Source organism: Erythrolamprus reginae, chromosome 2, assembly GCF_031021105.1.
Source record: "Erythrolamprus reginae isolate rEryReg1 chromosome 2, rEryReg1.hap1, whole genome shotgun sequence".
NCBI classification, from domain to species: domain Eukaryota; kingdom Metazoa; phylum Chordata; class Lepidosauria; order Squamata; family Dipsadidae; genus Erythrolamprus; species Erythrolamprus reginae.
This window is the reverse complement of record NC_091951.1, coordinates 204986473-204999552: the sequence shown is the minus strand read 5'-3', so window position 1 is coordinate 204999552 and position 13080 is coordinate 204986473. Positions and strand designations below refer to the sequence as shown.

Genomic DNA, 13080 nt, shown 5'->3' with positions numbered 1-13080 from the left:
CTGAACTCTTCCCTCTATTAACTAATAGACTAGTTAAGCAAATTTGCTGAGCAAATGGACATGTTGAATTATACGGCCTCCTTGATGAAACCTCCTTGTGAAAAATCCCTGTCCAAAGTTGCTATTTTAGAGGTGTGTCACTTTGTTTTGTTCTTCCCTATTTTTTTTTTAAATAGCATACTGACCTCTAGAAAAGTAACTTGTGTATATGATAATGGGGGGAAAATTAAGTCTCTATTCATGGCATTAGAATGTCTGTGTCAAACTGCATTTTTCTGCCTACAGGCCAAAGGTTAGCAATCTCTTTAAATAGGGAAGGGAGGCAAGACAGCAACTCATCCTGCTGGATAGATGGCAACCTTTAGAAGACCTTTCACTCATTCCACTGAAAGACGTAGGCTCAGGTGTTCAGCCTTTTGTGGAAGACTCTGGCTTGGAGAGGGAAAGGAGAAGCAAAATGAAATGTTTTGCCGTATAGAGATTTTAGGATCCCATTGCCTAAGATCCATACTTTGCCATCCAAAATGTGCAGGTGAAAATCACCATCCTGCTAGCAAATTTTAGGTATCTCAGACAGATGACAGAGGGGCTACCTATGGCCATGGGCTGCCACCCCTATGGGATTAGAACCTCTTTTTATAAAATGGTTCTTGATTCTGTATTTAGAAAAGATGTTCTAGAATGTATTAATGATTTGGTGGAATTTCATTTTGAACCATTTCCGTAGCATCCCAAATAGATCTGTAACTTCTCTGTGGGTCTTTCAGCTTTAGCTGAAGAATTCATGTTGAGTTTTTACTAAATTTCTATTTTTCACAGACGAAAGTTTTCCAAGACCAAATTTGGGTGAGTAGAACAACAGCTTTGTTTTCCATTCTTGTCCTGGCCCCTAGGCTGTTCAATAATTTCTCTTCTTCCTTTTGTGCCCCAGCCGCCATGTGCAGCGCCTCAACCGACTTTTTCGGAAGAAATGTCGTTTGGCTGTCAAATCTGTCACTTTCTACTGGATGGTCCTGATCCTTGTGTTTCTGAATACCCTCACCATTGCTTCTGAACATTACAGGCAGCCTTATTGGCTCACCCAAATCCAAGGTGGGACTACAAGATATAGTAGAGACAACCTTAAACAAGTGAGACTTGTCTAGAGGCATTAGGGCTGCCTTGGATAGCCATATGGTAGGGGTGGCCCCCGGCCGGAATGGTAGGAAATGCCATTCTGGTAGTAAAAATGGAGCTGTAGTGGAAGAGTGGTGGCCTGTCACTGCCATATGGGAAATGAATTTTTCAACAGAGGGCCGAGAAGCAAGAACTCATTGTTTTGAATTCAGTTTGAGACACAGTGCATTGGAGGGAGAATACTTGTAGCAGGTTACACATACATTTTATCCCCAATTACATTTTATATTGTATTTTATCCCTAATTACAGACATAAACTGCAGATTTCCATCCTCCTACTCCTCCTTATAAACACTTTTAGTATTAGTTATAGAGTTTATTTATATATTTGTAACATTTATATAGCCACCCATTTTTGTACTAAACTTTGGGTGGCTCACAACCCAAAGATAAAGCAACATCTGTGTAAAATAAAAAAAATACTACAAAGCCTATAGCTAAAGTTTCATAAGCAGCCCACAATAAATTCATTTTCTCAATCTCACCCTATCCCAGTGCTTGGGGGGAGGGGGAGCCAAGTCAAGCACTTTTTAGAAGGCTGAGCAGGTGGGGGCCTTGCTAGTTTCAGGGGGAATGATGTTCCATAGGGCAGGGGCTGCCACAGAAAAGGCATGCTTTCTAGGTTTCACAAGATGGCAAAACTTAAAGACAGGGACTAGGAATGTGTCAAATGTCTTTAGGCAGAGGTGATTCCGCAGATAACCTAGTCCTGCACCATATAGGAATTTAAAGGTAATAGCCAGTATCTTGAATTGCATCGTGAAAGAAACAAGGAGCCAGTGCAGCTCATGCAACAGGGGTGAAACAGGGGTAAATGTTGGGGCAACTATCACTGCTGCATTCTGGGCCACTTGCAACTTTTGCACAATCTACAAGGACAGCCCCATGTATCATACATTACAGTAATCCAAACGGGAAGTGACCAAGTCATAAGTAATCAGGAGCAAGGCCTCCTGGTCCAGCAAGGGACTCAGCTGGCACACGAGACAAATTATCTTAGATTTTAATTATTAGATTTGTCAATATACAGTGATCCCTCGAGTTTCGCGATCTCGATCTTCGAGAAACGCTATATCGCGATTTTAAAAAAAATATTAATTAAAAAAAAAACCACTTCCGCGTTTGGCTTCGGGAGTCAGCTGGGAAGCGGCGCGACTGTTTTAAAAGGTCGCAGCCGGCCTGGGGGGCTTCCCAGCACCCCCCAAGCCCCCAACCCGGGTTCGGGGGGGGTGCTGGGAAGCCCCCCAGGCCGGCTGTGACCTTTTAAAACAGCCGCGCCGCTTCCCAGCTGAGTCCTGAAGCCAAACGCCAAAGGCGAACTTCCGCGTTTGGCTTCAGGACTCAGCTGGGAAGCGTCGCGGCTGTTTTAAAAGGTCGCAGCCGGCCTGGGGGGCTTCCCAGCACCCCCCCGAACCCCCAACCTGGGTCTTCCCGGCCGCCCACGCAAAGGGGAAACCCCGGCTCCTCGCTGATGCCCGCCGCTCGCCCGCCCGCCAGCAAGAGGAGGAAGACCCAGGGAAGGTTCCTTTGGCCGCCCAGCAGCTGATCTGCTCGGTAGCGCAGCAGCAGTGAGGAGCCGAATCGGGGTTTCCCCTTTGCGTGGGCAGCGGGGAACGCAAACTCCACCATCTACGCATGCGCGGCCATAGAAAAAAAGGCCGCGCATGCGCAGATGGTGTTTTTACTTCCGCAACCCTACATCGCGAAAAATCGATTATCGCGAGGGGTCTTGGAACGGAACCCTCGCGATAATAGAGGGATCACTGTATACTGTTTTTATCACTGTTGTGAGCCGCCCCGAGTCTGCGGAGAGGGGCGGCATACAAATCTAATAAATAATAATAATAATAATTTTTTATTATATACTTACTATACTTATAGCCCTCTCTAAGCAGTTTACAGAATCAGCGTGTTGCCCCCAACAGTCTGGGTCCTCATTGTTCTGAGTTCGGGTTTTGCCCCGTGTAATATTTTGAATGTCTATGCAATGTTTCGATGAAATCACATTCACCATCATCAGGCTGAAGTTGTTAGCTTTGTGCTGCTGTAAATATAGTTATATATAATTATATATATATATTATGTTACCACTCTTTAAATGGACAAAACTGAGAACAAGACGTATGGTACTTTTATCAAGTGTATTGTGAGACTTCAGATGAAATATTACACAATAGGAACAAAGATTTGATTAGTCCTGCCCTAGAGAATATACTCTTATTATGTTACATGTGGTGACTCTGTAATTTTATTGTTACTGCAGGCTTTGCCCTTTAAAACATTTATTTGTGATGTTAGAATTTTAATCAAAATCAGTGCTAGATTCAGTGTGATCTTAGCCAGATGGCTGAGGAGGCCCCTTAAAATGGTAAAAGTAATACAACTATTGTACAGGCAGTCCTCGACTTACAACCACAATTGAGCCCCAAATTTATATTGCTAAGTGAGACATTTCTTAAATAAGTTTTGCCCCATTTTATGACTTTTTTTGGTCACATTTGTTAACTGAATCACTGCAGTCATTAAATTAGTAACATTGTTGTTAAGTGAATTTGGCTTCCCCATTGACTTTGTTTATCAGAAGGTTGCAGAAGGGGATCGCATGACCCTGGAACACTGCAACCGTCATAAATGTGAGTCATTTGTCAAGCATCCAGCTATAAATCACGTAACCACGGGAATGCTGCAATAGTCATAAATGTGGAAAATGGTCATAAGTCACTTTTTCAGTGCCGCTGTAACTTCAAACAGTCACTAAATGAACTGTTGTAAGTTGAGGACTAGCTGTATTATGATTATTATAGCCATAGGTGTCTTTTGAAACGCAGTCTTAAATAAAATACTTTAATCTCCTTTATTAGAGGCAGAAACCTTTTAAATTGTTCTGCAACTTTTCCACAGACTGAAATGATCCACAGCACAATTTGAGAACTTCTGCCCCATCCCTTTTGTTCTTGCAGCTTATGCTAACAAAGTATTGTTGTCACTGTTCACCCTGGAGATGCTGCTGAAGATGTACAGCCTAGGCCTCCAAGCCTACTTTGTCAGCTTCTTCAATCGTTTTGACTGTTTTGTGGTATGCGGTGGGATTTTGGAGACGGTCCTGGTAGAGTTTGAGATCATGCAAGCCCTTGGGATCTCGGTGCTCCGTTGTGTCCGCCTCCTGCGAATCTTCAAAATAACCAGGTAAGGAAGTTGCCATTAGCCAGGCATAAACCATTCACTTAGATTCCTCGGCTTAACAACATTTACTATTACAGTATATTGAATGTACTATACAATATACCAGTGTTTTTCAACCAGTGTGTCGTGGCACACTAGTGTGCCGCGAGACATGGTCAGGTGTGCTGCGAAGCTCAGAGAAAGAAAACAAGAGAGAAAGAAAGAAAAAAAGAGAAAGAGAACAAGAGAGAAAGCAAGCAAGAGAGAGAGCAAGAGAGAGAAAGAAAGAAAGCAAGAGAGAGAGAGAGAGAGAGAGAGGGAGGGAAGGTGGGAGAGAGAAAGACATAGAGGGAGGTAGGGAGGGAGAGAGAAAGAGAACAAAAAAGAGGAAAGAAGGAAGAGAGAAAGAAAGAGAGATGGAGAGAGAGAAAAAAAGAGGAAGGGAGAGAAAGAGGGAGAGAGAAATAGAGCAAAAGGGAGGAAGAGAGAGAATTTTTTTGTCCAATATATTTTTAGCCGCACTCCCCCTCTCCTCAATGTGCCCCATGGTTTTGTAAATGTAAAAAATGTGCCGCGGCTCAAAAAAGGTTGAAAATCACTGCAATATACAATACAGTATATTGATATTCCCATAAGAGGAGATGATTTGAAGTGAAGTGGTATTTGCTTTTACTGCTACTGTTCCTAATATGATTGGATTACTTATTTGTACCAGGACTAGCATTAAGTGTTTTACCTTATGATTCTTGAAGAACATCTTTTCTTTTATGTATGTACATTGAGAGCATAAGCACAATGGCAAATTCCTTGTGTGTCCAATCACAGTTGGCCAATAAAATTATGTTCTGTTCTATTCTATTCTATTCTATTCCTGCTGCTGCTGCTACTATTGCTGCTGCTGCTACTACTACTACTACTACTACTACTACTACTACTACTTCAGTTCCTTTATAGTTAAATGCAGCTGACTCATGATATACTATATGGGATTATCTGGCTTTCTAGAGCAGTAGTCTCCAGCCTTGGCAACTTTAAGACTTGTGAACTTCAACTCCCAAACTGGCTGAGGAACGTTGGGAGTTGAAGTCCACAAGTCTTAAAGTTCCCAAGATTGGAGACCACTGTTATAGAGGAGTGATGATGGCAAACCTTTTTTGGCTTGGGTGCTAAAAGGGTGGGTGCACATAAGATAGTGTGTGCATGTGTGCCCACACTCATAATGCAGTGCCCTCCCCCATGCTTGCACACAACTCCTGCATTGCCTGCTGTGCATGTAAACAACCCCCACAACTGCCCTCCCATGAAAAAGCCCAAAAGATGGTCGAAAACCAGCTGACCAGCGCGCATATGTGTGCTGGAGCTGGCATAGGGCAACGCCTCGTGTGCCCTCAGATATTGCTTTGCATGCCACCTGTGGCACCCATGCCATAGGTTCGCCATCATTGTTTTAGAGGATATGGAACTTGGAAACATGATGTTTTTAAAGGGACCTTGAACCCTCAGTGTCAAGTATTTCCTGTGTTTACAAAATAGTTTTTAAAAAATGTTTGTCAGTCTATAGCAGGGGTCAGCAACCCGCACCTCTGGAGCCATATGTGGCTCTTACATCCCTCTGCCGCGGCTCCCTATCACTCAAAATATCCACCACAACTGCCAATGTGTGACACCCACTGATGTGCAATTTATTAAGCTTTTCAACTCCTGGTAGGCCTTAATTCAACTATATGCTAGTTTTGTGGCTGCTCAGGAAACAGTCAGGCATGGGAAGAATTTTGTGGCTCCCGATGTTTTCTTTTCTGTGGGAGATGGCTCCAAATGGTTCTCTGAGTGTTTAAGGCTGTTGACCCCTGGTCTATAGAATGAAAAGGTAAGCACAAAGTACCATATTGTTCGGAGTATAAGAGGCGCTGGAGTATAAGATGCACCTTAGTTTAATAGGGGAAAGAATCTGTTAACCAGATATTAATCTGGCTAGTATCCTTAGTCTGGTCAGCTTCAGCACATTATTTTATCCGCTGGCTAGGGCTTTAAAAAACCCCTTATTTGGAGAGAGTAACAATGAAAGAGCTTGCAAGCCAGTAAGAGCTGGGAAAGAAACATTCTGAGCAAATAGAGCAATGAAAAAAAATCTGCAAAGACTTAGGGCTTAGAAAACATTATTTGCAGAAAGTAACAATGAAAGAGCTTGCAAGCCAGTAATTGCTGGGAACATTGTTAGCAACTGGTTAGGGCTGGAAAGAAACATTTGGAGCAAGTTAGACCAATGGGGGGGAAAACCCTGCAAAGGCTTGGAAAACATTCTTTACAGAGTGTAACAGTGAAAGAGCTTGCAAGCTGGTAAGAGCTGGGAACATTGTTAGCACCTGGTTAGGGCTGGAAAGAATCTTATTCAGAGCAAGTTAGAGCAATGAAAAAACCCTGCAAAGACTTAGGGCTTGGAAAACATTCTTTGCAGAGAGAAACAATGAAAGAGCCTGCAAGGTAAGAGCTGGGAAGATCATTAGCAGCTAGTTAGGGCTGGGGAAAAAAACCCAAAACCAAAACCCTACATTCAATATGTAAGACGCACCGAAATTATCAGCCTCTTTTAGGGAGGAAAAAGGTGTGCCTTATACTCCAAAAAATACGGTATGTTGAATTCAACCCCACTAAGTCTGAGGCTTACTTTCAGGAAAACAAGTAGATATGTTAGCATATCACTCTTTCTTGTAGAAAAAGATATGAAGATTTTTTTAAAAAGATGCATAAGAGGTATATAATTTGAGTAGATAATTTATTAGGAAATAATTATGTAGAAAATAACTTGCCAATTTTTGATGCAAGACTTAATAAGTGTTCAGTAATACCCTAAGAAAAAAAATCAAAACAATTGGAAGATCTAGGTCGCCAATACCGTGTTCCCTCGATTTCCGCGGGGGATGCATTCCGAGACTGCCTGCGAAAGTCGAATTTCCGCGAAGTACAGATGCGGAAGTAAATACACCATTTTGGGCTATGGACAGTATCACAAGCCATCCCTTAACACTTTAAACCCCTAAATTACCATTTCCCATTCCCTTAACAATCATTTACTCACCATTATTACTGGTACTCACCATTGAATAAGACACTTAGTGATCCTGATATTTATAAACATAATTATTTATTAACAATTATTATTTTTTGTTATTTATTTGCAAAAATTATTAGTTTGGCAATGACATATGATGTCATCGGGTGGGAAAAACCGTGGCATAGGAAAAAAACCGCAAAGTATTTTTTCATTAATATTTTTTGAAAAACCGTGGTATAGGCTATTCGCGAAGTTCGAACCCGCGAAAATCGAGGGAACACTGTACTGACATCCAGGCAGTTTATACTGCTAGACCTGTTTTGTTTCTGTAACTTCCCTATCACTGTGGTCCTCAAGAGCTATTCTATAATTCTGACTTAACTCTTGGCTTCTAAAGATGCTCCATGCTACTTCGCTTGCTTACTTTTCCATGACTTATCTTCTAGGCATTGGGCCTCGCTGAGCAACCTTGTGGCTTCTTTGCTGAATTCCATGAAGTCCATTGCCTCCTTACTTCTGCTGCTGTTCCTCTTCATCATCATCTTTTCCTTGCTAGGCATGCAACTCTTTGGTGGCAAATTTAACTTTGATGAGACTCAGACCAAACGCAGCACCTTTGATACTTTCCCCCAGGCTTTGCTCACTGTCTTCCAGGTAAAAGGCTGCACATTATGCCAGTGGACCAGAACCTTTAGGAAGATGATTAAGGGCCAGTACCACCATACCTAGGTGGCTTTCAAAGATGTTTCCAGTTACAACTCTCACAGTCTCTTGCTATTGACCCTGCTGCCTGGTGCTTTTGGGAGTTGACGTTCCCTATTCTGTCTTGGAACCTGAATGATATAAACTATTGCTCCTGGGACCCATGTACTTTCTGGAGTTAGTAAAATCACTCTGTTTGGTCCTGATTCTTAATGAAAAAAATATATGAGATGTGATTCATATAACTAGTTACCGGTACTTTGTGAGTGACTTCCAAGAAATAAATTCCAGACACAGGGCTGCTAGCAATCCTATCTCTAACTTTTAGGCTGAGAAAATATTATTTTTAAAGCTATTCAAGAATTACTGCTATCTCAAGGTTTGGGAAATGGCAATGGCTTTCAGGAAAATGGTCCCATAGATTTATTTTAGGAGCAACTTCAAATTTCTGTAACGGTTGAAGCCTAGCTCTTGAAAAAGGCTTAAGAGAATAGTCAAGGAAACAACACAGCATAGGTTACTGAAATATTGTAATCGACCTCAGGTACAAAAGTAAATACTCAGCATTGCATGTTAGAATTTTAATAGATGCATATATTGTATGGAGGAGTATACCTAGGTAAATCCATGAAGTTCTCTTTAAAACTATTATAATCCAATTGGCTTTTCCTTGATGGACTCCAGGAATGAAATTAAAACCCCATTTGGAACATAAACATTTAAGAGCAAAATGTGTGGGGGCAATTCTATTAACTCTGCTTACATTAAGTTCTGTCTCTTATATATACATACTCACCCAAGCTGGCCTTGCCTTTGTCATCTGCTTTGAACCTAAAATGCATAAAACTAAAGAAATTAAGAGTTCTTGTTTCCTCTCACGCTTGGCCACATTAAATATAAAAAAACCACAATTTTGCTGCCAGAAGTAATTATTTCTCCTGACTTCTTAATGGGTTTTAATATTATGAAGAAAGCAAAGCTGGTTATGCTTAAGAGAAGATTGTTTTACTGGGTCTGAGGATGCAATAAAGGTTTATGGTATATACCCACCGTTCAAATATTAATGCGTGGAAGAGCTAACAGACAGTTGCTAATAATCCAAGTGACCCAGGAGAATATGTGGCTGAAATAGCCCAGAATTACCTCCTGCCATTCACAATCATCTTTAAATTGTGAATTTATACCAAAAAGAACCAGGATTCCAAAAATCCCTCCTCACTGGATTGAGACTAGTAATTTATTCACTACAAGATTGTGAGAAATTCTTCTTGGGGAGCGGTTATAATAGAATTATCTGATCTGCTGTTGATGTTTTCCCTGTCCAACTGTGAAATATAGATACTGACAGGAGAAGATTGGAATGCAGTGATGTATGATGGGATCATGGCCTATGGCGGCCCCTATTTTCCTGGCATGCTGGTCTGCATCTATTTCATCATTCTCTTTATTTGCGGCAACTGTATCCTTTGACCCTGCTGTTGGCAGTGATATTATGTGCATGTTATGGCCAGGAGAATTATGAGAGGCTGCTCTCGTGCTAATTAATTTATAAATTAGTTGCTATGTCAGTCTCACCCACCCTTAATTCTCTTTGGGAAGCAGATCAAAATGTTGATCACATATCTTTTAAGAGCCTATACAGTATTTAGTTCCATTATAACAAAGGATGGCTGCATAAAGTCCTCTGCTCAACTTTTATGGGCCTTGTGGCTTAAACGTTCAAGTCTTTTGTTAGAAATCAATTTAGTTCTTTGAAAGAGCAACCCATCTTTAATTTGGCAGTTCCTACTTGAAAAATAAAGAGAAGAAGATATCAAAAGAAGAGAACAGAAAGTTGGTGAAAGGAAAGCACAGAATTACCAGAGAGAACCGGTTCCCTGGACTGAACAATTTCATAGAGATTAGGCTACCAGTTGTGACATTTACTATCTCTACAACAGTGTTTCCCAACCTTGGCAACTTGAAGATATTTGGACTTCAACTCCCAGAATTCCCCAGCCAGTGAATGCTGGCTGGGGAATTCTGGGAGTTGAAGTCCAGATATCTTCAACTTGCCAAGGTTGGGAAACACTGCTCTACAATAAATCCAACACACTTTAAATACTAATATTATCAGTCAAGATTTGAAGAAAATCATTGTCCTTCTGGTCACGATTGTGATTTCTCAAATGCACCAATTTGGCTTCAATATGACACAGAACACTAAACTACGTATGCTGTATATTGTCAGAAAAATAACAGTCAACCATCCCTTTGGCTCTCTTGTGATTATAGAAGGATAAAATTGCATTGGTAACACAGATGTGGGACTGTCAACACTTTCCTCCATTTTTTTTAGATTACAGGAATTGTCTCTTAAGTATAGATTTGAACTCTTTCTTTAGTATCATTTGAATATATCCCTGCTTTGTCTGTCTGTCTGTCTTTCATCTTTATTATTTTTACAAGTTACTCAAGATAGTGAACATATCCAATATACACTGCTCAAAAAAATAAAGGGAACACTTAAACAACACACTATAACTCCATGTAAATCAAACTTCTGTGAAATCAAACTGTCCACTTAGGAAGCAACACTGATTGACAATCAATTTCACATGCTGTTGTGCACATTCAACTTTGTACAGAACAAAGTATTCAGTGAGAATATTTCATTCATTCAGATCTAGGATGTGTTATTTGAGTGTTCCCTTTATTTATTTTGAGCAGTATACTTTCCTCTTCCTATTTTCCCCACAACAGCAACCCTGTCCAGGGAGAGCGAGAGAGAGATTGGCCCAAGATCACCCAGCTAGCTTTCATGGTGAAAGCGAAACTGAAACTCACTGTCTCCAGCTTTCTAGTCCTGTGCCTTAATCACTAGACTAGTTCTCTGATGCATTATTTGCCATATTATGGTACCTTGGTCTTTCTCACCTTAGTTCTTCTGCTTATTCTAGGCAATGTAATTATGAATGGATGAGCAATCATGCTAACTTTTCCTGGTTGAAAGGCTATAGAACCACAATAGTTTTGTAATCTATCCATAGAACTTCATCTGTGGGATATTTATTTTTATTTATTTATTTATTTTGTCCAATACATAATACACATTGAAGAGAATAGATATGCAATGATATAAATAAAGAAAATAATAGAAGAAAAGATATAAAAGTATAGGTGAACATATTTGAAAGGAAGAAAAGATAAATGAGATAAGGAGAGACAATTGGACAGGGGACGGAAGGCACACTGGTGCACTTATGCATGCCCCTTACTGACCTCTAAGGAACCTGGAGAGGTCAATAGTGGATAGTCTAAGGGGAAAATGTTGGGGGTTAGGGGTTGACACTACTGAGTCAGGTAATGAGTTCCACGCTTCGACAACTCGGTTGCTGAAATCATTTTTGTTACAGTCAACTTTGGAGCGGTTAATATTAAGTTTGAATCTGTTGCATGCTCTTGTGTTGTTGCGATTAAAGCTGAAGTAGTCATTGACAGGTAGAACGTTGCAGCACATGATCTTGTGGGCAATACTTAGATCGTGTTTTAGGCGATGTATTTCTAAGCTTTCTAGACCTAGGATTGATCATAGGGAATTCTGTTTCGAGTGGAGGAGTGAAGGGCTCTTCTGGTGAAGTATCTTTGGACATTTTCAAGGGTGTTGATGTCCGAGATGTGGTATGGGTTCCAGACAGATGAACTGTATTCAAGGATTAGGAAGAAAATGAATGAACAAATGAATGAATCAATACATTGCAATACAATAAAATGCTGTCATTGCAAAGCAATTGATAACCTTTGGATTGCCCCAAAAGGTGCTGAGATTCACCTGGTAGAATAGTTTTATACCAAATACCCACATCTGCCTGCCCTGTAGAACCTGAAGTCAAGTTAGCTCCATCCCTTGTTATGGTTTCAGGGGTCCCTCAGGGCAACCAATGGCATTCTAAAATGGCTCCAGCATCATGGTTGATATATTCACCCTATCTGTGCCTCATGGTTGGTGTAGTCGGTGAATTTTAATTTTCAGTAATGTTTTAATTTTTAATAATGATTGCTTTGTATTTTTATAATGATTGTTTTTTATATATTTGTTGTTTTACTTGATGGTTGTAGGCTGCCCAAAGTCATCTCTTGTGAGATGGGCAGCCTTATAAATTTGTTAAATAAATAAAATAAATATATGTAGATAATCTCTAAGAAAGCCTCTTCCTTTCTCTTGTGTGCACAGGAAGATATAACTCTTCTAGTGAATGAATTATTTATTTAAAAATGAAGTAAATGTGCTTTGTGTTTCAAGATTGTGTTTCCACATATACAAAATGCATGCACATTATTAACCAAGCAGTCAAGTAAAACTCAGGTGACTAACCTCTAGATCTTTAGTTGGGTTACAAAACTGTTTTTCAAGTGTCTTCAAATTGAATCAGTTCCCCTTATATCAGATTGTTTCCTCTAAACTTCTCATCTCAGATATCTTACTCAATGTCTTTTTGGCTATTGCAGTGGACAATCTTGCCGATGGAGACGATATTAATTCCTCCAAAGAAGAGAAGTGAGCATAGCCTAAGTGAGGGCAGGATGGGAAAGAAATTCAACTAGCTGTTTGATTTGTAACTTTGTAATTTTTTTTGTTTTACTTGCTATAAACCAGCGGTCCCCAACCTTTGTGGCTTGGCAGCTTGGCTGGAGGGGGGGGGGGGGCGAGAGGGGAATTGGGTCGCATGAGTGGCGGGTCAGCATACATACATGTGTACAGCTTGACTTGTGCGAGCTGTGGGCTGGTGCGCACATGCACGGCAGCCCACCACTTGTGCATTGAGCTGTGCATATGCACACTGGCCCATTGCTCATGTTGTCCAGTTCCAAGTAAGCTACAGCCCAGTAGTGGCTGTGGCCCAGGGTTTGGGGATCCAAGGGAATTTATACTGCCGTAAGATTAAGTAAAAGTTTGGAATGTACAATATTCCAATTCAAGAGGGCAATAAATACAAGAAATGTTTCA

The 13080-nt window shown here is 40.7% G+C and overlaps 1 protein-coding gene across 1 annotated transcript in view; it reads left to right on the top strand.

Annotated features, from left to right (window-relative positions):
• The window catches only part of CACNA1F (calcium voltage-gated channel subunit alpha1 F), an 82574-nt gene that overhangs the window by 16650 nt on the left and 52844 nt on the right, over positions 1 to 13080 (top strand). The window contains exons 13-18 of the mRNA XM_070736814.1: positions 820 to 846; positions 932 to 1092; positions 4138 to 4363; positions 7838 to 8045; positions 9432 to 9552; positions 12549 to 12630. Coding sequence (XP_070592915.1) covers positions 820 to 846; positions 932 to 1092; positions 4138 to 4363; positions 7838 to 8045; positions 9432 to 9552; positions 12549 to 12630 — 825 coding nt within the window. The remainder of the gene's footprint in view (positions 1 to 819; positions 847 to 931; positions 1093 to 4137; positions 4364 to 7837; positions 8046 to 9431; positions 9553 to 12548; positions 12631 to 13080) is intronic.